The sequence below is a fragment of the Gymnogyps californianus genome, chromosome 1 (assembly GCF_018139145.2).
Source record: "Gymnogyps californianus isolate 813 chromosome 1, ASM1813914v2, whole genome shotgun sequence".
Classification (NCBI taxonomy): domain Eukaryota; kingdom Metazoa; phylum Chordata; class Aves; order Accipitriformes; family Cathartidae; genus Gymnogyps; species Gymnogyps californianus.
The window spans coordinates 168,234,903-168,260,266 of NC_059471.1; the positions used below are offsets into that span (position 1 = coordinate 168,234,903).

The following is a 25,364-nucleotide window of genomic DNA, read 5'->3' on the forward strand; positions in this document are numbered from 1 at the left end:
GTAGAATGTTATTTTCTGCTTTATTACCCAGCAAGAGTGGAAATGATGACACACTGGTTGTGAAAAAAAGTAGTCCAATGAAACATAAATTGACTTTACTGTTTCTACAGAATCAAAAGAAGTATTAAACACAGGGTTGCAAAACCACGAAGATCAGGATTTAACAAAGACTAGGATGTAACTGAAGTAACTGAGAATAACTTAATCAGGACACTGAGATGTTTAATTGTGAGGAAAATGAGTCCATGGAAAGGACAGACGGAACAGAAGAGGAGATGAGGGAACAGTGCCTGCAGAAGGAGAAGCAGACTGGATGCCATGCCTCAGGTTGGGATTTCACGCGGAAAATTAGTAAAAAATATATTGGCACAGGAATGAGGGATTCATGCTTGGTTAGGCCCACAGACCAACTGAACAGACAGCAGTCCTGTCCTTGACTTTGATTGCCCTGAGGTCATGGTCTTGTAGGATAAAAATGTGGACAGGGACTAACTGTATTTTGTCTTTGGAAAACTCATTTTAATCAAAGTCTTTGTCTCTTCTGCTCTCCAAAGTGATCTTTCTGGAGTAGCCACTCGCACTTTAACTGATCTTGATTTGTCTTTACATCCTCGGAAGCATTCCTTCCTTTAGTTGATCCTTTCCTCCTAACATTATTCCTACACTGCAATATTCATGTTCCTGCTTCTCCTTCATTTCCTCTTCCTTTCAGACTGTCAAGAGAAACCGTCTTTTTCGCTGCTGCATTTCCTTTTCAGCACATGCTCTCACACAGATTGCACATAAATGTGCAGCCTCTTCAGTTATTAGCATGCGAGAGTCCTCCCATCCCCGCTCAACTCACTGCAGGATGAAAGGACTGTAAAAAGAGAGAAGTAGTCCTTTATGTAGGTGGAAAACAAGTCATTTATGGACTCCTTAATCGAAAGTATCCACAATGTGAGGATAACAACAACACTTTACGACTCAAAGAAGTGGTCAGATGGGAAGAAATATTTAAACGCATAAAAGTCTCTAAACCAAGAGCACCAGACAGTTTTGCTGATATGATTTCCTGCAGAAGTTAATCTTAAGCGATGAAGCAATTGATGGGGAGCTAGGAAAGCCAATTATTATTAAGTCTTCCCTCTGTAGCTGAAGTTTTCATAAATCAGATTCAACCTGTCTGACAGCACAATCCCTGGCTTTAGAAACCATTAATCAGAAGCTGACAGTCACAATCACTGCATTTAGACACAAAGTGTAGAACCGGAAAAAGAATCAGAAATGACTGTAAAATTATGAAAGCCCTTTTATGATCAGCTCTGAAGGTCAGAAAACATTTAAGAGAAATCACAGGAGGACACACGGAAGTCACAAGGAAACATCATCAGGCCCTTTTCTAAGCTCTCTCACTTTGCAAAGGAAACAAAGATACAAGTTAACTTAGGGAAAGATTCAGGAGGAAATTACAGGACATGTGGTTCAGCCTCATAATATCTAGAGTTGAGACTTCATGCGCTAGAAATTAGTGGTTAGCAACACAAAGTCACAGTGCTCTTCAGCAAAGGCTTAACACGGTTGCAAGAATTGTTAATGGCTACTTAAGGATAACAAGGCAAGCATCTGCAACTACTTGTACAGGAACTAGCTTGGAACCTAGCTCAAAGACAAGAACAAATTTTAAAAACATTTTTTCACTCATGCAGTGACAGAAATAATGACATTTGAAGACAATGTTTGCAGATGGTTTTTCAGATTTGTAGTTTTCTTGAAAATGAATTTCAAACAATGAATTATTTAGTAAAGCTATTAATAACCATAGCAGATAATAAATGAGATGTGGTTTAATAAAGAAATGTGATAATACCATATTTTCTTAGAAGTAGAGAAAAATCATCTGGGATATTCAAGGCCTGTTATTCATTACCCTGTTCTCTATTCAGCTATGCATCTGAACAAAGAATATTTCCATTTATCAGACAGACTGAAAAGACAAGAAAAACTTTGATTGTTAAAAGTTAGAGAATTTATGTAGAGGAGACAGCACCATGACGTACAGTGCAATGAAATTGCCTTAAACCTACTCCCCTGTCTCCCAGCCTATGAAATACAATAAACAGGAAAAATCAGATTGACTGTATGATCCTTCTGTAGCAGCCAGAACAGTTAGCCACGAAGAGGTTATAGAACAGCTAACAAATTGGCGTAGAAAATGTTACAGGAGTTAAATTTAGGCTAGAGGGGCACTACACAAAGCAAGGGTTGTACTCTTGATGCTACAGTATGGTACTCAACCTGCATCTAATTCAGAAGACTCTCCTGCAGCCAACATCTGCACTGCTCGCTTCCTAGCGAGGGCTGTTGTGTCCTTTTCTGCTGACAAAAATCCCCATATGTCACATGCTTTTAATAGCTTCCTCATCTCTCACAAAGTGTGCCTAACAATACCACAACCATGGCATCTTATTAGGAAATTGGGTTCCCTGTCTCTGCTTTACTCCCTTACAGCCCTCCCACTTCTTTTAACACCCTTCTTTTAACTCGTAAAGCAGTTGAACACTTTAAACAACCTTCCACCACGTGACTTTTTGCTTCACTTTCAATAAAAGGCTGTTGGCTGAACAGGTGAATTAGATCATTTCGTCCCATCTAAAAATGCAAACTCATTTCAGCAAAGAATTCAACAGCCCAAATCCCTTTATTAAAATAAGCAGTGAATATTCAAAAGAATGCCAGAGCACCAAGTCTACTGCATGAAGAAGTCTCCCCTGGCTTTCCACGGGAGAGATTCCACCGAGAACTTCTCCCATGCCAGGCTGGCATTGTGTAGCTTTTCTATTCAAAATGAAACACTTCAGTGAAATGCTAGCAGGCAGCTGTGCACCGCACTTCTTCATCAGTCATTGAGCAAATTACCCACCGAGGGGTGCAGCTGCTTGTCTGCCTGGGAGAAAGCAGGCTTGCTTCCTCAGCCTGTGAAAAGGCTCCACAACACATCCAAGTCTCTTTCAAGGCAGTTTTATTTCTCAATATTCAAATATAAGCACAGCATGAAACCACACAGCTCCTCAGCTCATACTGGACCAGTGCTTTTAGAAGCATCTTTCCTTCAATTCCTCTGCTTGAGTATTTACTTCAGCAGCCCATCTCTATTCAATATCTGACCCTTTCCAGCAGAGAGGGGTAACAGTAGGGGGTTGGCTGGTCCCAAGGTCTGTGGCCTTTTTAAAAAAGGCATGGGGCCCAGTCAAGGGACAGCTCTAATAACACAATTCAAAACCAACATGTTTCTTAGTTCTCTTTTTTTACCTGTTACAAATGGCCTGAATTTTAGAAAATCTCTCCTGTCCTTCCTTCTTTCTGTATGCCCACTGCTTCTTCCTTCTCCTGCCCCAAGTTTATACATAGGGGTGTGTTTAGGAGAAGACCTGTGGAGCTTCCCCTGTTTTTTAGGAGCCTGTCTGTATCCTGCTTTTATTGGTTTGGAACTGAAGTCCCAATCCTGAGAGTGCCTACACCCTTGTTTGTGCCCTGCCACTGATTTGAGAGTTGAACTCCCTACCAAATGCATCCCTGCATCTTCAAGTGCCTACATAGCTTAAAGATCCGGACACTGAGTGTCTGGAGATGTGCTTCAGTACCATTCTATCACCCTCTTTTTGGCTGTGTTTTTATACTTTGCTCTGGACAGGTAGGTTTTAATGTACTGCTATTGTGGGGCTGTGGAAAGGGGCAAAATAAAATACCAACAAAATACTGCAAGACTCAGAATGTAACTAACTCCAGTGAGCAAATGTGCAAATGCATTTGAAAACTCAGCTCAGAATTTATTCAATTTAGAAAACAAAATCTGCAATCCTTTAGGCAGAAATTTTCTTCCAAAGAAAGGAGAAAATACTTGTTTCCCTGTCTGTACACTCACAGGTCCTGCATGTCATTGCAGTGCATGTGAAGTGGTGTTAGTGAGAGAAGAAAAGCTGACTCCTTTCACTTCAGCAGCCTGTTAAATGCTATTCTTGAAGAGAAAACATGCACAGCTGGGCTGCTTCCCCAGCCCAGAAAGCCTCACTGTTCCACCTAAATCTCCTTCACAGCACAGTTTTAGTTTCCAGTGTAAATCTTAGACAAAACAGCAAACAAAACTGTTTCCCTGTCCAGCCAGAGCTAGAGTCCTTGGGCTCCATCTCTGTAATTTTACTGCAGGATCCTCTCTCCTTTTCTGACGGTTTTAAAGGGAACATTCAGCCACTTCTCAACTAAGTCCAATAAACTGCTGGACCTTAGCGGGGAAAGCTCACTTATTAATCCTATAACAGTATCATTATCTCCTATTTAAAAGCAGGAATACAAAGTACAAAGGCAGCAAACAACATTCGAGAAAGGCTATCTGCTCTCTCACTTCCTCATCCATCCGCAGACAGCCTTCCCCACTGATACCAAGTCCTTCAGACCACTTCCCTCCCTCCTCTTCACTGCAGGCTGCCCACAAGACCCTGTCAGTGACTGCATGCATAGAAGTAGCACTAGGAAAAGTATTTAAGGCAGTGTTCAGCAGTTTCAGAGTCAGCTATCCCCCCACGGTGCTCTCAATTTGAATTTGTGCGATAAATAAGAGAAGTCAATCAATTCCACAGGACCAGATGTTCCTGCACAGTCTACTAGTAACAGGCACATTGAGCTTGCTTGAAAATTGTTGCTCTGCATAACTACTGGGTTTTGTATCCTATGGCTATATATAGCAAAATATTTAAACTTACCCTGGATCCCAAATGCATGCCAGAATGCAGCGCACAAACAAGGAAACCAAAGATAGGGTATTATGCATTTAATTTTTAGTCACAAACTTCCTTTCCAAATGCACACTGTGGTAACTTAGCTTGAAGTACCTTCAAATGAAGCTTCCAACAACAGCTTTGTAAATAGCTGTAAGAAGATTTGACTATAAATTTGTCAGTCCAAGAGCTTTCAGCAGAAAATGACAATTCAGAAATGTTTCACAGGAAAGCTGTCGTTTCAGTGAGCTTCCTATGCGACCCAGTCAGCTAAGTCCAATGGATTGCTGACCAGCCAAAACTTCCAAGGTCATGTAGTCTACTCCAGTATGTGACATCTTAGGACCTTCAGGTTCCTGCTGCAAAAATGGAAGATGGGCAGACCTGGAAGCTCCAGCTCTACCTGAGGCTCAGGACATGGGCTCTGAAAAGGAGTGAATTCTCCTCCCAAGCCACCAGAACTTGCAGTGTCCCTGCCATGGCAGTTGCTGCCCTGGCAGTTTCTGCTTCCAAGCCCTGAAGCCCACTATTCAGTCGCACTTCTCATACTCCTAAGTATGTCTGGTAATGCCGACAGGAAGCCAGGAGTTAAGAAGCAAGGAAGCTACAGAAATGACTGGAAACAGATTTTTAAGTTCTCAGACTCAAAATCACTTGGAAATTCTGGAAAAAAAGCACTCTGGTCATTCTGAAAACCTTTTTCAGACCTCCTACTCAAAAAGTCACCATTTTCACAGGCTCCAAAGTGCAATAATCCTTGCTGTCCCTTCTCCCCTCAGTGTCAGAATGACAATCAGTAAGGGAATTCCAGCTTTCAAAGAATTCTGGGTGTAACTGTAAAATAGGAAGCATTTTGTAGTTGCTTTGAGAAAGGCAAGAAATCTATGGTAAAGTTCAGAAACTTAGCTAGGCTTCCCAGATATCTTGTTTTTAATCAAGCAACTAATTAAAATCCACCACACTGTAACCTTGCTAATTTGGAGCTAATAACATGGAAACCCACAGCAAATTATTGCTGCCTGAAGGTTAGCCACAAGTAAACACAATAGAAAAATAAAACCTCTGCATTCCATTCTTTCATTCATTGGAAAAGTGTAATTTAGTTTAAATTCTAAGCATATGTTTATATTTTTGTAGTATACTTTAAAATAAGAAGGAATTTTAATACCCTGAGACTTCATTAAGCCTAACCTTTGGCGATTAAGGCATGCTGTGAAGCAAGGAGTGAGTGCTATTTGTGAAATGTATATTGGTGAAATACCAGCTAGTTAAACTCTATTGCATTTTGAAACTTTGTCAGCAATAACAATTTTATTATCTGGGTACTTAACCATCACCTCAGTGTCTAAGAGCCTTAATTTTGCTCCCTAGAAAAAGAGAAAACATCGTAGTTGTCTGTTTTGGAGGGAACACAAACTGGCAAACATACCACTGTTCTGAATTCAGACACTTGCCACAGCAGCCAGTCTTCGTTAAGCGTGTACAGGGCTTTGCAAGTTATCGCATCAACAGGTCCTTTGTTTATCCTCTGATTGAGGGTTGTCACTAGCAAATAGAAAGGTTCACCAATTGTCTCCTAGGACATGAAACAAACGCAAGGAACATGTTTATTTTTGTAATCATTAAATGGGCACGAATAACTAGAAAAAAATCAAGTGTAACAAATTAAGTTATTTCCTTTTAACTAACTTGTTATCTTGCAATTCGAAAAGCAAATCCCTCTGGGCAGATTTATCTAGTTATTTGTTTAACCTCCATCCTCTGCTTTTCAGTGTGAAAGTCTCATGCAAATAGCAAGGGACAGCTGGAGCGTGCGGCAAGATAGCACACAGCCCCTTGCTGTGCACAAGCACACTACAGACAAGCTGCTCCTGCTCCACCTGGCAGATGCTTCCTAGTTCCACCAAAGAGCGAGTGGGGGGTGAGACGTGCATGTGTTCACACACATACTTCAGCTATTTCTTCCTTTTTCAGTCTTGTGAGAAAACAAGCTAACAACTAGTTTCCTTTTGAATTGGTGTCTCCCCTTGTTGTTCCTGAAGAAAACCCTCGGGAGCAAGGTGGTGGGACATACACTGGTGTATTAGTGAAAGAGGGAATGAAACTGGGGCTTCCCTCTCCTGCCTGAACCCCAGGCTTCAGGAAGGCACCTGAGAAAGGAAGGATGGATCTTTGTTTCCATGTGACACCATTCCTGCAGCCTGGCTAAGGCATGTCACTAGCACAGCTCTGTAAAGATGGCTGGTGTATCGAGAACAGATCTCTGACAGTTCCTTGGCTCTCTCCTGGGGTTTCATGAAACCAGTGCGAGCTGCTGAGCCTCAAACAATTCTGCTGCTGTATTAATGCAAGGACTGATATGAGTGATACCAACAGTGCAATATCATCACACTGGTAAGAGAGACAGGAAGCATAACCAAGCACTGAAACCAAGAACGAAGTGCTACCAAGTGGGCTAAAATAAACAAACAGTAAAATGAAAGATAATGCTTATTTTGTTTCCACTTAAAGTCATTTAGTTCTTGACATCTGCAATGCTGTTTGGAGGTTAAAAAGTTTGGAAAGAAGTTTAGTTTTCCAAAAGACAGTATTCCTTAAATCGCCATTACGTGGTAGCTTTCCAACAGCTTGCATAGAAAGGTACAGCTGCATTTTCACAAGTGTGTCAGTCTTTTAGTATGATCACATTACATCTCATGGAGATGAAATAATGTCTGACATGAGAAAAGGATATGTTAGAATTGCAAAATTACCCAAATCTCAGCCAAATATCATCGCTTACAGATGCGCTCTTTTCCTACATCCCATTAGAAGATAGCTAGCTAGTTCACCTAAGCTACAAGAGCACACATTAATAATGTTAAATGTTAGATTGAATGCTTTAAACTGATCCCTCTAACTATTCCCATGGAAGAGATCAGTTAAAAAAATTCTTTGCGTATTTTATGTAATGAAAAGATGTACACGTACCCGGAGAAATCCAGAAAGGCAGACTGACATCCAGTTTGTCAGCAATTTTTCTACCACAGATTCGGTTCGTCTGAGCAGGAGCTTAGGCTGTACATTGCTTGATTGGTCCATCAAGTCCTTTGTCAACACTTCCAAAATATGGGTTAGATAAACTAGCTTAGTTTGTAGTGCAATAGTCAAGAAGGATGCAAACAAGCACCTGTTGGGGGGGGGGGAGAGGAGGGGGGGAAAAAAAGAATGCTATAATATTTGGAATTTCTCTTCCCAGTCATCTTTAATAAATGAAACACACTTTAGTGCAGTTCATATCCTAAGTTTTCCCTCTTCAGGCACAGAAACTGTCCACTGATCTCTATAAAAATATAAAAAATGCAAGTCCATCTGCTCTTGTGATTATTTTTTAAACACAGAATTTGTGTCTCTAAACTTAATTCTGCAGAGCAACACCTGCTTCAGTGGCAGAACATTTCTAAACTGTAGAACTGTTCATCTAACTGCAGGAAGTGTTTACAGTTTTGAAGTGAGTTTTCCTGCTCCTCTGCCTCTTTGTTTACATGTACAAACATTCTGATTTCTCTTTAATGGCTTGTTTTAATGGCAATGTTTTTGCTTCCTCAGTGTGTGCAGACGGAGAAGATGGAAAAATGCTCTGGAGTAATGCAAGCTTGTTTTGCAAGAAGTAGAAATTACATTTGTGTGCGACAATCCATGTTGTTTTTTCCTGCTAATTCTTTGTCTTGAAGATGATAAGCATAATCATACTATACCTGTCTTTCACAGAGAAATTTTTCTGCTTTTCAAGGGTGTGAATGAGAGTAACAAGAAAGTTCTTGTTACAAATTAAAGCATGCAACATGTTGAAGCTTTCATCCTTGCTCGTTTGGTCTCTGCTCTGGAATAGTTAAACAAAAATAAGCAAACTGTAGTTTGGCTATGATGGATTCTTAATGGTCAGAAAAACGGTAAGCAACATATGGGGTAAGATCCTGGCCTCATTCAAATCAGTGGGAATTTTGCATTTATTTCATGGGTCTCAGGATTTTACCAAAGATGCATTTGTGTTTGTGTACAACACAGAGTACACACACGCAGAGCATACATTTTCTGTCATATACACAAAGTAATGCCAATAGTTAAGTTTGCCTGTCATTTCCCATGACTAGATTCTGTTTATTTTGTTTAAATAAGTCATAATATACATTGGGTAATAGCATCTTACATATAAAATTCTTTTTATATATAAATCCATGTAACCCTCCTCATGGGGGAACGGGAACATATTGAAAATGCAATCTGATGTGTTCTAGGACAACACTGAGATAAGGGGTACAATCACTCTTGAAAAAATATTTATTAATTAAGGCATATCATTCTACATCAACTTACCTGTGGCATGTCTTCACTGAAGATGGATGCAAAGCCTCCTGACTAAAATATAAGACAGGTGATATTTATCATTCTTACATATACCAAAAGTTTCTGGCACACGTACATTAAACAAGCCAAGCATGTTCCTGATGGCATACAACTTGAAATAAAACAATGGAAATGCTGGCTTCTAATGCAGCTACAATATAAAAACTCTACACAATAATTTCTGCAAGGGTGCTGCCAAGGTTCACTGAAAAATGAACTCTCAAAGATGACCTGGTATTAACTTCATTGTTACTGTGTGTGTTACTCTATGCTGCTGAGCTGCACTAGCACAGCAGCCAACTAACGCTCCGCAGGAAAAGCTGTTTATTACCCTCATCTGCAAATGTGCTGGTGTGCAAGGGGTGCTGCAGGCTGTATCCTTCTTGGGCAGCAACGGTAGCCTTTGGTATGCGGGGTTTCTGTAACAGAGTGACACTTGAGTTCATCTGCCTCCATTCATTTCAAGGCACTTTATGAATGTTCACTAATGCACTCCCCAGGAGGTCCGTGCTGCCAGTCTCCAGAGAGGCACAGGTGCCACCACACATCCAGTCCTAGCAAAAGCTGTCACAACAAAGGGAAGCCCCCACTTCTCAAATACCTTGTCAATGCCTCTTGTCTGACTCTTACAGCCTGTGAGGTCCCAACACAGCTGCATGTTCCCAAAGCAGCACCCTTGAGCAACAAATTCACACTAGTAACATTTACTGTCATCTGCTTTATCTGTGATGCTGGCAGCCCCTAGTTTCCTTATAGAATCATAGAATCATAGAATCACAGAATGGTTTGGCTTGGAAGGGACCTTCACAGATCATCTAGTCCAACCCCCCTGCCATAGGCAGGGACACCTCCCAGTAGATCAGGTTGCTCAAAGTCCTGTCCAACCTGACCTCGAACACTTCCAGGGATGGGGCATCCACAACTTCTCTGGGCAACCTGTTCCAGTGTCTCAACACCCTCACCGTAAAGAATTTCTTCCTTGTGTCCAATCTAAATCTACGCTCTTTCAGTTTAAAACTATTGCCCCTCGTGCTGTCGCTACAGACCCCAGTAAAAAGTCTCTCTCTGTCTTTCTTATAAGCCTCCTTTATATTGAAAGGCTGCAATAAGGTCTCCCCAGAGCCTTCTCTTCTCCAGGCTGAACAACCCCAACTCGCTCAGGCTTTCTTCATCGGAGAGATGTTCCAGCCCTCTGACCATTTTCGTGGCCCTCCTCTGGACCTGCTCTAACAGGTCCATGTCCTTCTTGTGCTGAGGACCCCAGAGCTGAAGGCAGTACTCCAGGTGGGGTCTCAGGAGAGCAGAGTAGAGGGGGAGAATCACCTCCCTCAACCTGCTGGCCAGGCTTCTTTTTATGCAGCCCAGGGTACGATTGGCTTTCTGGGCTGTAAGTGCACATTGTCGGTTCACATCTAATTTTTCATCTATATATCTGATTTTTCATCCCTCCATTTTCTCATGCCTCCTGTTCTCTTCTCCCCTACCATACTCTTCTTCCTCTTCCCACTGGCTATTCCCATTTTTCCAGAACTTCTTCAGCACCCCTAACACCACCTACCAATAAAACACACACACACAGAGTGAAACAAGCAGAACCACATTAAATGTTAAAAATGCTTGTGAACAGGGAACAAGCATGGTAGCATTAAACCAAACAATGTGGGAAATTGAGGGAAAACAGAAATAATAATCCAAATTTAACAAGTAAAGCAAAAATCAGGCTGAACATAAGGAATATTTTAAGAATAGATGTAATATCCATTTAACACCTACAAGCATTAAACACAAAACAAAAGCTATCAAGCCAGACTAAATATAGAAAATTGAAGCAGCAGGAAGCGAGAAGCTCAAAATGAAGATGGGGTCCATCACTCTTAATTTTAGGTATCTGACTCCCTCTTTAAGCAACTCATCCCATCCTGAGACAGATGTCTCAGAAGTGGGATGAATCGCTTTCTTGAGCTGCCTGTCTCCGCACTGACTACAGAAGATGCTCAGTGAACAGCTTTGATGTCCGTGTTTAAACAGCTTAGATTAGATGAGACAAAGCCCATCGAACACACTGGAAGGCAGAAAGAGTACAATACGGACATCATTCAAACACATGAGGTCAGTGAAGAAAGTGGTGGTTTGCCATTTCGACCCTTCTGTCAACCCTTCTGACACTCAGTTGCAATCTACTACCCCATCACCTTTTCTGTTCATCTGTAATATTTGTTCAGCAGAGCACTGCTCTCCTACCGCATTCATACAGCACAAGGCATGTTTGGACACTTCCACAATGTAAACGATAAGTACTTAGCAGGAAAAATTGGTACACAATAATACATTAAATAACTTTCCTGACACAGCATGTCTGCAGAGAGCTAATAGTGGCAAGTTTACCTTCATGGTATCAGTATTTCAAACGAGACAAAATCTAATTGGAATAATTTCCAGGATGCGCAGTGGTGTGAGACTCACCAAGACAAAACAGGAGCCCTTCCCTTTCTGACCTCACATAATGCAACAGAGTGGTAGACTTTGTGCCTTTTTTTCTTTCCTTTTTATTTGCATAAAGCAAAGCATTTCCACCCAGACAGCTTCTACAGATTGTTACTGTTTTGACAGGGGACTATCACTAGGAAAAGATATATTCCTAAAAATAAAAACACTATTTTAATGCTAATATGCCTGGCAACAAAATAAACTGAAAGGAAAGAGATGCAGAAAGTAAGGTTTCCTTGGTCCACTTTCTTCAAACCTCCTAGTGACCCCATACAAATTAGACTGGGGGCATCACAGCAGTACCAGAAGAGATATTTCCAGTTTCCTTTGGTGTGAGAACTGGACTCAAAGAGTACAAAGGTTATGCGTATGTAATTGTTAAATATTATTCTGCCTTAGTATCTGGTATTCGGTGTTGTACAAAAAAAGGCCCTGATTCTGCACTATCACATGTGTTTATCACAATGAGCTTTTAGTGGGATCACACACAGCGATAAAGTGAAGCAGTGTGCAGATAAGACTGCAGGACTGGGCCACAGCAGTGATGAGTAATACATGAAGACTAGTAGGCAATTCGCGTACATACCAGCTATACCCTAAACCACCACAGCACTAATCAAGGGTTTCTACTCATTGGTGTCAGTTACACAACAAAATATCACCAGCTGAGATCACAGCTTCTGCCAATTAGTAAATGCCGGTAAGCACTGGTTAACATCATGATATAATCTTGAAAGCTGTGGCAAATGTACTTATCAGCATCGTAATGTGCCACATATGCAAAAAAATAGCAAGAGAAGTAAAACATTCAAGAGAAGGCCTCTTCAGTCCTCTGACGCAGTGGCACAAACTGCTCCAAAGAACAATGAAAATATCCACCTCTAAACTGGACAGCATTTAAGTACTCATGTAATTTTTAAGCATTTGACCTGCACTCCTTTGAATCAAGGTCTTACCATTTCTGTCACCAGCTTGGAGTAGAAAGTCAGCACGACCTTAGAGCCATTTCTTCAACCCACAAGTCTACTTAGGAAGTGTCATGATGTTAGCTAGCATGTTAGCTAGCCTGACTGTTACTTTAATTAGCTATAGCATGGAAAGTGAAAGCATGAGAACAAAAAAAGCAATGGATAAATTACAGCTTTGTTAGGATGGCCTGAAAGGCAAGCAGCTCAGTGAGGTTGGGCAAAAAAGAAATGGATGCACACACAACCCTTGAAAATTCAGCAACGGTGCTTTATCTACAGCATTTAGGCTTGGTTAAATATAGACATGTACAGCCTTAAGTGTTCTTTGGTAATTCTTGATTTAAGAAAAGTTTCTTGTGAAAACAATGTGCAATTACTGTGTAGTATTTACTTTAGTTATTTGATCCTAACCTTCCTAGCTTTTTCATTATTAGGCAGACTGACAACTGAAAGGCTTGTAAATATTTACCTCTGGAAAGAAAGTTCTAAGAGCAAAGTGTTTGTAGTCAAGGAAGGGAACGGTTCCAAAGCTATCCACTACGTCTAATTCATCCATCTGCAGTTCAGCAAATCCTGAAAAAGCACCCCCCTCCCCACCCAGAGAGTTAGTTTAGTTGACACAAAATCATCTTCACAATTATAACTTGGCCCCAATAGATGTTCCTTAAAAAACAGTTTTCAGGGAAGAGGGGTTGTTTTTCTAGCTGAAGCTCTTAAGAGTGGGAAAGTACCAATCCATTTTTTTCCCCCCACTTTTCTTGAAGGAAATATTACATGCAATCCTATTAGCTCAGTGCAATCTGCTACTGCAGTGCACGCCAACATTAAAGAGGAACTCTGATACAACACAAAAATATTCTAACAGCTATAAAATTAAAATGTTTATATAATGTGAGCTTCTTGACAGTTTCAGTTCAGAAATTACGCTGTACTTAAGCTCTATAAAGCTCTTTAGACCTACCCTCGCGTATTTCCTTCCGAATCTCATATTCCAGCAGTTCAAGTTGCTGACTCTGTTTACGAGTTAACTCTTTGGATTTGTATCTAGTAACTATGAATGCCGCTAAAAAGGAAGAAAAAAAGATTCTGAGTACAGAAATTGCAGAACAGACAACCCCCATACAAGATATATTTTAATACTATTTTAAGAAACAGAAAGATTAATATACACTTGCACTCTCCAGGAGGATTACTGTTTCTACTGTTGTCAGTGCGCTAGTACCCATGAGCCCTAGTTATCTGGATCTAAACCCCATGTTTAATAAAAACCATTCCTTTTAACAAGGTCTTAGAATTCTCAATCCAACTTTATTTGAAAGTACAGCACATCCTGCTATGTACAACCTGCACAGTGAGACACAGAATCTAACAACCACTTCTACTACTAGCAACCTACGTAAAGTAGCACTGATTAAAGAGGAAAAACAGTTGTTTTGAGCAGGACACCCTCTTCGAAACTGTTAACTTCTCTAAAGCTTATTTTGAGAGAGTAAAGGTACGAGATATGGTTCCTGTAAAGGTAATGCACTTTTTAAAAAGGAACCTGACTAAACAACAAAAAAACTCCCCTAAACTTATTACAATAAATGGCAATTTATCAAATATATAACCAGGTCAAAACATCCAGAAAAAAGGAGTGATAAAAAGAGGAGGGGATAACTATTTACCCCCCTCAATTTAGTAATGACCTACAAATTCATGAATGATCCAAATGAGACTGAGCAGAAACACCACAAACACTGCCTGAGGATAAGCAGTTTGTTAGGGAACATCTGCCCCAGGGACAGGAGGGGAGGCCAGCTTTGACAGCTGGAAGGGCCCAAGCTGTGACAAAGCGATGTCGGTCCTATGGCTTGCCTCACTAAATGATGGCGAGTCATCCCAGCAGAGCAGCCAAAACTACTGTCTTGTAACATGCTGTAGTCTGACAAGATGGACTTCACCACCAGACCAGAGTTAACTTTGTCCCCTCTTACTGGGAACAGGGGAAAACCACCAGACTTTTTGTGACAGTCCCAAACATGTATGTGTGTATGTATATGTGTTTATGTGTCATGATTATACCCTTCAGCAAATCAAAAACTGAAAACACATTATTGTACTTACCTATAATGACACCCACTACAATAGGTAGCAAAATAAGAACATATAAATATATGTGTGATGATGTTGGTTTGACTTCATGTTCAAAATTTCCTAATTTGACCTGAAGAAAAATAATGGCTCTGTTAATAGAGGACAGGTGTTACATCAGTGCTTAAAATGACATTTAATGTATAAAAAAGCCCCATGTATTTGAGGCACATGAAGGCCCCTGCTTCTGCAGATTATTGGGAAGACAGCAGCAATTCAGGAAAACATATGTGAACGAACACAGCTTTTACTGTATTTGATGTATTTTGATGTATTTGATGTTTAAGCAGGATAACAGAGCAGTGACAAGAGGAAAATTTGGAGGTCCTCATGCAGCACCAAATTTTGCCATTGCTCTTGCTGCAAACTAGAGCCCTCAAATGAATGGCAAGATCTGGCCTCCAGCTGGCCAAGTGGCTCATGCACTTCAGAACTGTTGCTAAACGTTCGGGCATTTTGAAGAGAGGAAGGCACGTGTTGATAGTTAAAGACATTCCTTTGCACTCACAGTGTTACTCTGCTGAGCAGAAAAGTAAGATAAGACTCACGCTGATAATGAGGGAAGTAAAATTTTTGATAGATGCCTGGCCCACAGCCCTCTTCCCTATTTCTTTGCAGAAGTTTCAACCTCTTTATGTAGGATGTAGGGCATTCCTGAGTCCGCTTAAGAACAGCTACAACATACAATACATGTACAACATCCCCCAGCAGCCACTGGGCTTGTCAAAGGCAGGACAGGCATTAATTCTTAGGAATACACGAAAGTGCTGAAGTCTGCCAGATGCCAAACGGAGGCATTCACCACTGATAATTATGGCAGAAGAAATTTCACAAAGGAGGATCTCAAAGAGGACTGTGGAAGCACATAAATGAAGGGTAGCTAAGACTATAAACAGACTAGAAGTAAAAATACGCTTTGACACAGAAAAAGAATACCACCAAGTGCCAGGGATAGAAATGAGCCTGAGATAATTGAAAAGGAGAGTTGGGTTGAAATTATTTTGGGTTACAGCAGGGAAGGCAGAGATCTGGTGATTTCAATCACTGGCTTGTCATAGGAGGTGAGCAGCCAGGGCAGCTGGAGACTGCCAAGTGGATAGTCACATCGCAGCTACAAGGACGCGCAAGCAAAGAAACCCCCCAGGGCTGGGAGGACACAGCCTTTGTATTTCTGGGGCTACAAAGAACAGAAGACAAAGCAGATCTATTTCCTCCATCAAATGTTATTTTTTTCCTCGGTTGTTTGTACGTTTTCACAGTTCCTATACAAAGTACTTTTGGTCTGAGCCTTCCTAGGATCCCATTTGCCTTTTCCAAGGCTGAAATGCATTGGTGGCTAAATACATTACTCATCCCGTGACTAATACACCTGCCTTTCTCCACTTGTCATGTCCAACCAAAGCATTCCTAAAGCAGAAATTTCTGTTACTCATCCCTGCTTATTGAAAACTGAGACAAAGCATTCACTTAATTTTCTGCTCATATTTAGATTATCTTTAATCTTTACCATAACCTTCCTATTCAGTGGCCCCATTTCTTTCCTTATCTTTTATTTATCTTGCTTATGAAACACAGATTAAATAAGGTCCACCTGAATTCATGCAATTTCTATTCCTAAATTAATTTCATTCTTCCTGCATGACATTATAAAACCTCCTCTGGACTGGTAACGGCTCTGAGCTTTATGTCATCAGCAAATGTTATTAGCTCACACCTTATTTTTGTGCTCAAGTCACTAGTGATACTAAATAATATCTGTATGAAAATCAACATTGCCCAGAGTCAGCTCCCCATACACAGCATCCAGTTTTTCTAATCCCTAGTGTCTTCATAATCACCATGTTAAGTAGTTTACTGAATGACTTCCAGGTACATGTGATCTACCACTTTTTTGTTGTTGAGGAAATCACTCATCTTACGAAATAAAGATATCTAGCATAATCTGCTTTTATTAAAAAAAAGTTGACAATTATCCCATTTTCCATTTACCTCCAGGTCTTTCATGAGTCCCTCATTCAAAATACATTATAAAGCTTTACATAGAGCTAGGATTAAATCAGCAAGCCTCTATTTGCTTAGGGTTTTTTTTTTTCTTTTAAATACTGGTTTTATATTTGCTGCTCTCCAGTCATACAGTACATCTCCTGACTGCAGTTTTATTTAAAATCTTTCCTACTAAGCCTACAATATCATGTGCCAGTTCTTTCTCAGTGCTGTGATGGGAATGATCCTGTTCCTGCTGTCCTGAGCCCCTTGATCTATCTGAATTTTGCTTCTGTCACAAGAATGGCATTTTCTTCTTTGACACCTCCATTCAGACTGATCATCCTGTCTTTGACCCCACACTCAATATCCTCTTTCTTCCTGAAAACTAAGGCAAGAGATACATTTATTCTTGGGCCATACCTATCTTTTACACCCAGCTTATCCTTTCTTCAGAGTGGCCCTAGTTCTTCTATAATGATTTATTTATAAGATTGAAAAAACATGTGATGATTTCATACTTTTACATTCTTCTTGATGTTGGAAAAAATCACTTTTAAGGTACCAGAAGTGAAATGTTACATTATAACTATTGCATTTGATTTGCCTTAGTGAAGTGGTGACCTTTCTATGACAGTCACTCCTACGAAGCTTGCAGGATGAGCATGTGATATTGCAAGGCAACGTTAATATTTAAATGCAACACCAATCTCAGAAAGGCTTTTCCATGCCGTAACTGGCTCAGACGGCAGGATCCACAGATGGGGGATCAGTTAACAGTGATACGAAATTGAGAATAGCTTCGTTAATCTTTACTATGAGCCATATGCCTTGAAGTCAATAGAGTTATTTCAGTTTTATACCACTATACACTGCAGTAAGAGTCTGGCATCATTTTTCTCCCTCATAAATGGTGATGATTGCATTTTAAAAAATTCATATCTTCATCTTATTCGTGGAGCAAATATCTTAAGCTGCCATTTAGCTTTGACATCCATGCTCATGTTCTTATATTTGGGCCTGGCTTTGTGCCATATGTTCAAAGCATTTTGGCCTTCCCAGTGCACACTGAATTTCACCCCCTTTTTCATCCAGAAACGCCTTCTCTTCTGTCTCAGTGGTGATCCCTATGCACTGTTCAAGATCCTTATCTACTTTAGCAGGAAAACGTGAATGGGAGGACACAATCCTTTTCCTCATGGCCACACCGCAGCAGCAGATTGCTTACAGATGTAAGATGAAGGGCTCTCCTGGAGCCAGTGATGCTGTATCGGTGATGTCTGTGCTGCAGCTAGAGCTGTGACAAGCTACTGCTCTCCTGGAGCTCAGCAGCAGTGAGCTCAGTTTGGGCTGCAAAGCCTACCTCTGACACTAGAGCAGTAACCAGACAGTAAATGAACTCAGTACTATTAGTGGTACCTAAGCTACGCAGGCATGCTTAGATACGAGGAAGATAACTGCACTACCAAGTACCAGGAGAGCAGAAAATGCACCCAGTTCCTCCCTCTATAAAGAACATTCATGATGAGAGCATTAATGCTACATTTTACTACATCTGTAGAAACATCCAAACACTGTTGAACTGCAACAAAAAGGAATTCTACTTACAAAAACTTTCACTGTGGAAAAGTCAATCTTGTCTGTTCCTTCCCTTTTGAATTTGCACAGTATGGTGCTACGGTCTGGCTTTTTGGTAATATTTTGGACACTGAACCATATCTTTTTGGTCTGTGCACCATTCATATATGACAGATAAACCTCTACCTCCGTTTTAGAAATATTCAAGTTGTCATTTTCTTTCTAGAGGGAAAAAATTGAAGATAATAAACAGTCACTAAATACAGTAAGAAATAAAATGATCCCCAACAACTATTTTAAATAAGGAGTCATAGTTTATTACTTTCAAACTTACATATATTTTTAATTCCAGATCAGGATCCAACTCAGTGTGCAGCTGGTAGTTAATGAACACTGGGTCAGGGTGATAGTGTAATTTGACACATGGTATAAAGGTAGATTCCACTTTTAACAGCATATCAACAACTTTACCCTCCGTTGCATGGCTCAGGCTTGGTGTTAAGTAATGATATTCAGATTCATTTCCAGGACACCTAGAGACCTAGAAATGCAACAGCAAAGCTGTAACAGTCATGAAGTACTCAACAGTGGGTACAATTACAAACAGAGGCACTCAAAATCATTTTAATGTCTTCCTGACTTCACACAGATATCTGCTAAACCTCTTCTTTGTGATCAGGGCTGCATGCAGAGCACCTGGGAAAATTTCTATGTTGAGCCTGTGTCTACCTTTAAGCACATTTATCACACACTCTGCACGCTGCTTTAAGGCTGATTGCACACTGCTAAGGCAGCTATTTCCTGCAGTGAGACAGGAATAGTGACAGTGATTTCTCCTTCCTTCCCCTCAATGCAGGTGACAAGAGAAGAGCAGGACGAGCTCTCCAGCACCCCTGGGCATTGGCTCTCCCCAACTTAACTCCTGAGAGAGGGGGGTTGCTACAGTCACCCCATTGTTTACCCCACGGGGTGGTGCTGCTGTTTTCTGGTCTCTGTGCTGCAAGCCCAGGAGTCAACAGGGTGCCTACCTCCTCACAGCCTCGGAGAAAGGGTTTCGTCCCAACATCAGCTCTGGTCTGCCGCCCCTTGCTGAGGCAGCGGCACCATTTGGGTTCTCAACACAAACCCAGAGAGAAGTACACCACCGCCTCGTCCAACAGACCCATATATGGAGGTTGGAGAGACTCAAGAAGGACAGATTTGGAACAAGTCTCTAGAGCACAGGAAAAAAGCTCAGGGAATTACGCAGCAGAGTAGCTTATGTGTATCAATTATCTTGTACTGAGAGTGTGTGCAACTGTAAACCTACAAGTGGTCATATTTATTTCAGTAGAGTGACTGATGTGTGCCTGCAAGTGTTTGAAAAATACTGAGATTCTCCTGAAATCTTAGGAACAAAACCTAATCCCTCAAGAGACCTCTATTTGGTATTGTAAAGGAGATGAAGACTTACGGTGAGGTTTGATCTCTGGTCATCTGAGACAATCACACTGTCCACCACATTAAAATTTCTACCAATGGTAGTAATTTTGCGACCACCACTGTAAAAAAAAAAGGGGGGGAAGGGAGGTTAATATTATCTGTTTTCCCACAGATAAGTCCTGCATTAAGGCTTCAGCTGTGAATAAACTAATCATGCATTTTGCTTTGGTAGCAGCCAATATAATAAAGTCAAACTGCAGGACAAGACAATTTGAGCTACACAGTATACTTCCATTCTTTCGTCATAATGTAATGGTAAATACTTTTGCTACTGCAAAACCAAATGACTTGATAGCATACACATCAGGGACTCTCCACCTTGTTTTCTATTCATGCAGCCAAAGAACTTGACCGTGATTTAATAGTCTGTCTTGAAGAAAGAGCATCATGGTATTTCACTGCCCTAGAGCAGCCCTGCCTGTGCTTAATTCTTGCCTTCTTCAGGACGAACCGATGGTGCCAGGCACCTCACAGGAAACATTCTCGACAGTGTTCAGACCATCTGTCTCAGCACACACAATGGTGCTTGTGTCAGAGGGCTCTGGCTCACAATCTCCGCTGAACACAGTTGGAGTGGTTTAAGGTATTATTAATTTCCAGCTGCCTGAGCTGCCTCTCACCTGGAAATGAGGGCATGCATCCTAGCTGCTCAGCTGCTGCAGCTGCCAGCTCAACTTATTACCTCAAATCCACACTTGTGAGTGCTTGACACCAAGATATCAGATTAAGAATGTGAAAGGGGGTAAAAACTGTGCAGGGAGAGGGACAGGTGGAAAGCTGTGCCTGAGAATATCTTAAAACCACCCTGTAAGTCTTTGACCGGAGCTGTGAGCCCCCCACAGAACACAGGAGAGGCTTGAAAAGGGCTCTTTTGGCTTTAGGGAACCCAGTCCTAAAGCAAGTCTGCGCATATCACTGCAGTGGTGATTATTTTAACTTCATTTCCAATTCACTGATACTTTACACTGTTTCAGAGGTAAAGGCTATATTAGTATCAAGAAATCAAAGTTAACTGGAGTTTGAATTTATGCGTGCTACCCATATTTTGGATTTAGCTTTAGTATGAAGAGACTATTTTTCACTTCTACAGAGACCTGGGGTGGGCAGGAAGGAGTTCACAGATTCCCGCAGAACACAGAATCTGTCTTGCAGCTATCATGACCCTATCTGTACGTTAAATGTTAAATCAGTTCACCGGCGTAAATTCATCCTCCACAACAGGTTACAGCAGTCATCCAAGTTTACATCAGCTGCAGTCTGGCCAAGGAAGGAGGCTCATATCGGCCTAGTGGGACTACATTTTAATAAACACATAAAAAGTACAGAAAGACAAATTTACCTGATCCAGGAGGTATTTGGTGTGATTCCAAAACACGATGGCAGTGAAACATAATGTAGGGTCATTGGTGGTGAACATTTTTTCCCATTGGCCTGTATACATATACTTTTGGCCTCTTTACGTGTTGGTGGGAGAGCAAATGTCATTTGTGTATCGTTTAGCACATTTCTAACTTTAATGCTGGAGGAGAAAGAAAACAGTGAGATGCTGAAACACAGATGCCACGAAGCCACTCATTGGTGTTACTACACAAAGCCTACAACCTAAAGCAAGGGATGAGGAGAGAAGAGGAATGAATCTCTCTTTGAGCTGCCAGATGGATGTGGAAAGAGCGAGCAGGGAGTTGAAAAGACAAAGTAGGGCATCTTTTGAATGAAGTTGCTATGCGTCACAATAATCACAGAAGATGGTAGAGATACTGGTCTTATGGCCTTGGGATGAGGCTATGTAATGTAATGTGTGATTTTGCTGTGTAAACTGTGTACTTTGCTGTGTACTTCTCTGTGCTACCAACACATTAGCTAGTCAAGAATGAGAATCTTCAGTTTCCTTTTCTTTCTTCTTTTTCTCTCTCTTTCCCGCTTTCCCCCCTCCTTTCTCCCTTTCTCTCCTTCCCCCCTTTCTCTCCCTCCTCTTTGTCTCTACTTCCTCTCTCCCCCTCCTTTCCCTCTCTCCATCCTTCTCTCTTTTTGTTTTCTGTGGTCCCCAAGAAATTAATGGTTGAACTAAAAATTGAACTGTACCATATGAATACTTTTTCAAGTGCTAGCTATGTAAAATGGGCTTGGTAATCACAGGCAGCCATTGCAGCTGCACCTGAAAATTACTGATTCAGAATAAGATAGCCTAATTATCTAGGGGGTTACACTGTGCAATCATCAACAGAGAAAAGTACACGCTGTTGCATGAGAGATTCCCTTCCCTGGCATGGTGTCTGTGCTTTCACAAGCAGAATCCTAGAATATATGGGGGATATTCTGAAGCAGAGGAGAGTCAAACAAAAGCTGAGGCTTTCCTGTGACCTACCTTCTTGTTGCCTGCTGCAAGGCACAGAGGGCCACAGGTACAGAACTGCTGTAACTATTGCTGAGAGCTGCCCACTTACCCACTCATCCCTTGTATTGTACCCAAACACCAAATTCACTTCCATCCTTCGGGAATTTAAAGTGGAAGTATAACTAAAGGAGTGCAGGACATCCCGCCGTCTGCTGAGGAGAGGTCCATGACAACTGTTCACACAACTGTATTGCTAGGGCAAAATGAGCATAATTTTCACCATGCAAAGTAAACAGTATTATTTTTCAGAGCTTAACTCACATGTCTGGTTTACAGCCAGTGATTCCAGTCAGTATCAGTTTTATGTCTGACGCACGTGTAAAGTTTTCTCCTTTGACTGTTATTTCACTTTTGCCTAATGTAGAAACCCACAAAGGTTCAATGGAATGAATGCTGATATGCTATTAGAAAACAAAGCGAAACAAAATTTGGTTATAAAAAGGCTAGGCAGTTAAACAACAGCTGCAAAAACAATCACCACTCAGGAATGTGGGTTCTATGGCACTGGGATACATTTTTCTTATTAATTTCAAATCTTGTTAAGCTTGATCCTGGGAAGTACTGTCAATCACAACTTACAAGCCAACTATTTTTACCTACATACTTTATATTTCAATTTATCTCATAACAAAGTTGCCAGAAGGAATCACAATCTGACATACTGGAAGGTAAGTATCATAAAAACCCAGCTTGAAATGATACATTTTGTGTGTCCCTTGAAGAACTAAGAAACAACGCAGGACAAAACCCATGGTGCTGTCACTATGAGAGATCAGAGAAACAAATGAAGGCATCTCTTGTGACCTGAAAAGGGGAAGCAGGGTCAAATCCTAGAATGGAAAGTCGAGAAAGAGCCCCAGAATTAGCTTTACTAGAAAGTCTTTTCAAAGTCATACATAGAGCTAAAAGTACAACACAACTGTGGGGATTTTTTGGTATCCTATTTTGATGCTAAGAAGTTTACAAATCTATTTTCCAGCATTTAAGAGTAATCCTAGTTTGCTCTGATGCTGTCACAGTCTTGCAGAAATGTGGCCAATTTTTAAACTGTGCTTTTCTTTGTGTATTTTTATATTTACTTATTCTAACTTACTAACACTACCAAGCAAGAAGAGATTTTTTTTTTCCCTAGTGTATTTACTTGATACATTTGACAGCATCTCATGTTTAATCAGTTTTGCTGCTTCCCCAGTTTTATAATCACACAGACAGTTTCCTCTCTGTGTATCTTTCAGACAACAAACTGAAAACATTCAAAAAAACAGGAAAATACGCACGTGAAACCACAAACTGTTTGGGACCTTCTCAGGCAAAATGATTTCTAGCTTGCTTTTAGAGTGCCTATAATACTAGCTTAAAGTGAGTTTTTAGAGTATTGTGATTATCCTGACTTCTGCTGTGCACCTGTGGACACATCCACTGGGCAGCTCAGCCTTCCCGATCCTGAGAAGGGCGCTGGTGCAAAACCTCTAGGAAAGTCCTACCCACAGGGTTTTTCTCCCCACTGATCTTTTCGTGTACCCAGAGCAGCACCAAGACTTCGGGCTGCTGGCCTGAGGGGACCACCGGGATCACATCGCCATCCTCTGCAAACACCGCTTTTGCCCATTTCAGAAAGGTCCCCGGCACATTGTTCCCACATGCTGCCGTGGCCCACTGAACACCAGAGCGCTCCGGAGCGAATGTGAAACCTGTCACAACTGATCGAAAGCTGCAATTTGTGCCTTAGGAAAGGTCAAGAGAGTGCAAAGGCTGGGGCCAGAGGGCCTGCAAAAGGGCCTCCAAGATGACCTCTGGTACGGATAATGGAGAAGGGCAAAGGAAACCCCTGACAAACAGCCTGAGGGGAAAAATTCACTCCCACCCTGACCTGGGGATCAGTTTAACCCTTAGTATGCGAGCAGGACAACTGAAGCAGAAATCTGAAAGATTAAAGCCAGCGAAGCACCAGTGCTTTTCTCCACCTGTGTGTTGTCCTTCTGCTTGTGCCCAGCCTCCAGCACACCAAGGACAGTCAATATCCTCACACAAATCCAGAAGCCAAATACTACAGAAAAGAGTAAAACACCTTCTGGTAACCAGCACGGAGCCCTGAAGCACAGGAATAACACATGTCCTGGTTTCAGCTAGGACAGAGTTAATTTTCTTCCTAGTAGCTGGTATAGTGCTGTGTTTTGGATTTAGTAGGAAAATAATGTTGATAACACACTGATGTTTTCAGTTGTTGCTAAGTAGTGTTTATACTAAGCCAAGGATTTTTCAGCTTCTCATGCCCAGCCAGCAAGAAGGCTGGAGGGGGCACAAGAAGCTGGGAGGGGACACCGCCAGGACAGCTGACCCAAACTGGCCAAAGAGCTATTCCATACCATATGACATCATGCCCAGTATATAAACTGGGGGAGCTGGCTGGGAGGGGGGATTGCGGCTCGGGAAGTAACTGGGCATCGGTCAATGACTGGTGAGCAATTGCATTGTGCACCACTTGCTTTGTATAGTTTAATTCTTTTAGTATTACTAGTGTCATATTATTATTATCATTATCATTGTTTTTCATTCCTTTCTGTCCTATTAAACTGTCTCTATCTCAGCTCACGAGGGTTTTTTTACTGATTCTCTCCCCCATCCCAGGGTGGGAGGGGAGTGAGCGAGCGGCTGCATGGTGCTTAGCTGCCGGCTGGGGTTAAACCACGACAATACAGTATCACACAAACACACAGAGATCCCCCAGAGCTGCATCAGGGCTGTGAGCCCCAGTGAGGGAAACACCAGGCATCCCCTGCCCAGAGGTGCAGCAGGACACTGCGGCACTTCAGGGCTCCCGCTGGTCTCTCTGCCAGGCACCACGCACCACGGGGTGCCTCAGCTTAGCTTGCCTTGTTTCTTTTCTTACACAAAGAAGAAATCGCGGGAAGAATGGTTCACTCTGGAAGTTTCAGTCCCCCCTGAAATCACGCCTCCCCTGCAGCTACAGGACACGGATTCCCTCACCGCGTCCTGCCTCGGACTCATGGCATCAGCACAGTCACTCGCAGCACTGAGGCAAGCTGGCCTCGGCTACTCAAGAGCCCGCTTCCCAGCTTGATGGCCGTGGTCTACGACACTTTCCTCAGCAGCAAAGAAACTGTGAATTTCCTCACTGAATGTGAGAGGAACCAAGCATCCTCACTGGGGTCTGTGGTGCTTGTTTCCCCAGCGCCA

The 25,364-nt window shown here is 41.6% G+C and overlaps 1 protein-coding gene across 1 annotated transcript in view; it reads right to left on the reverse strand.

Annotated features, from left to right (window-relative positions):
• Nucleotides 1-25,364, reverse strand: part of PLXNC1 (plexin C1) — a 72,162-nt gene that overhangs the window by 16,876 nt on the left and 29,922 nt on the right. The window contains exons 10-21 of the mRNA XM_050898776.1: nucleotides 22,428-22,567; nucleotides 21,111-21,290; nucleotides 19,743-19,830; nucleotides 18,624-18,830; nucleotides 18,320-18,511; nucleotides 14,702-14,801; nucleotides 13,557-13,658; nucleotides 13,065-13,168; nucleotides 9,111-9,152; nucleotides 8,492-8,616; nucleotides 7,725-7,923; nucleotides 6,184-6,330 (exon numbers count right to left, since the gene is read on the reverse strand). Coding sequence (XP_050754733.1) covers nucleotides 6,184-6,330; nucleotides 7,725-7,923; nucleotides 8,492-8,616; nucleotides 9,111-9,152; nucleotides 13,065-13,168; nucleotides 13,557-13,658; nucleotides 14,702-14,801; nucleotides 18,320-18,511; nucleotides 18,624-18,830; nucleotides 19,743-19,830; nucleotides 21,111-21,290; nucleotides 22,428-22,567 — 1,626 coding nt within the window. The remainder of the gene's footprint in view (nucleotides 1-6,183; nucleotides 6,331-7,724; nucleotides 7,924-8,491; nucleotides 8,617-9,110; nucleotides 9,153-13,064; nucleotides 13,169-13,556; nucleotides 13,659-14,701; nucleotides 14,802-18,319; nucleotides 18,512-18,623; nucleotides 18,831-19,742; nucleotides 19,831-21,110; nucleotides 21,291-22,427; nucleotides 22,568-25,364) is intronic.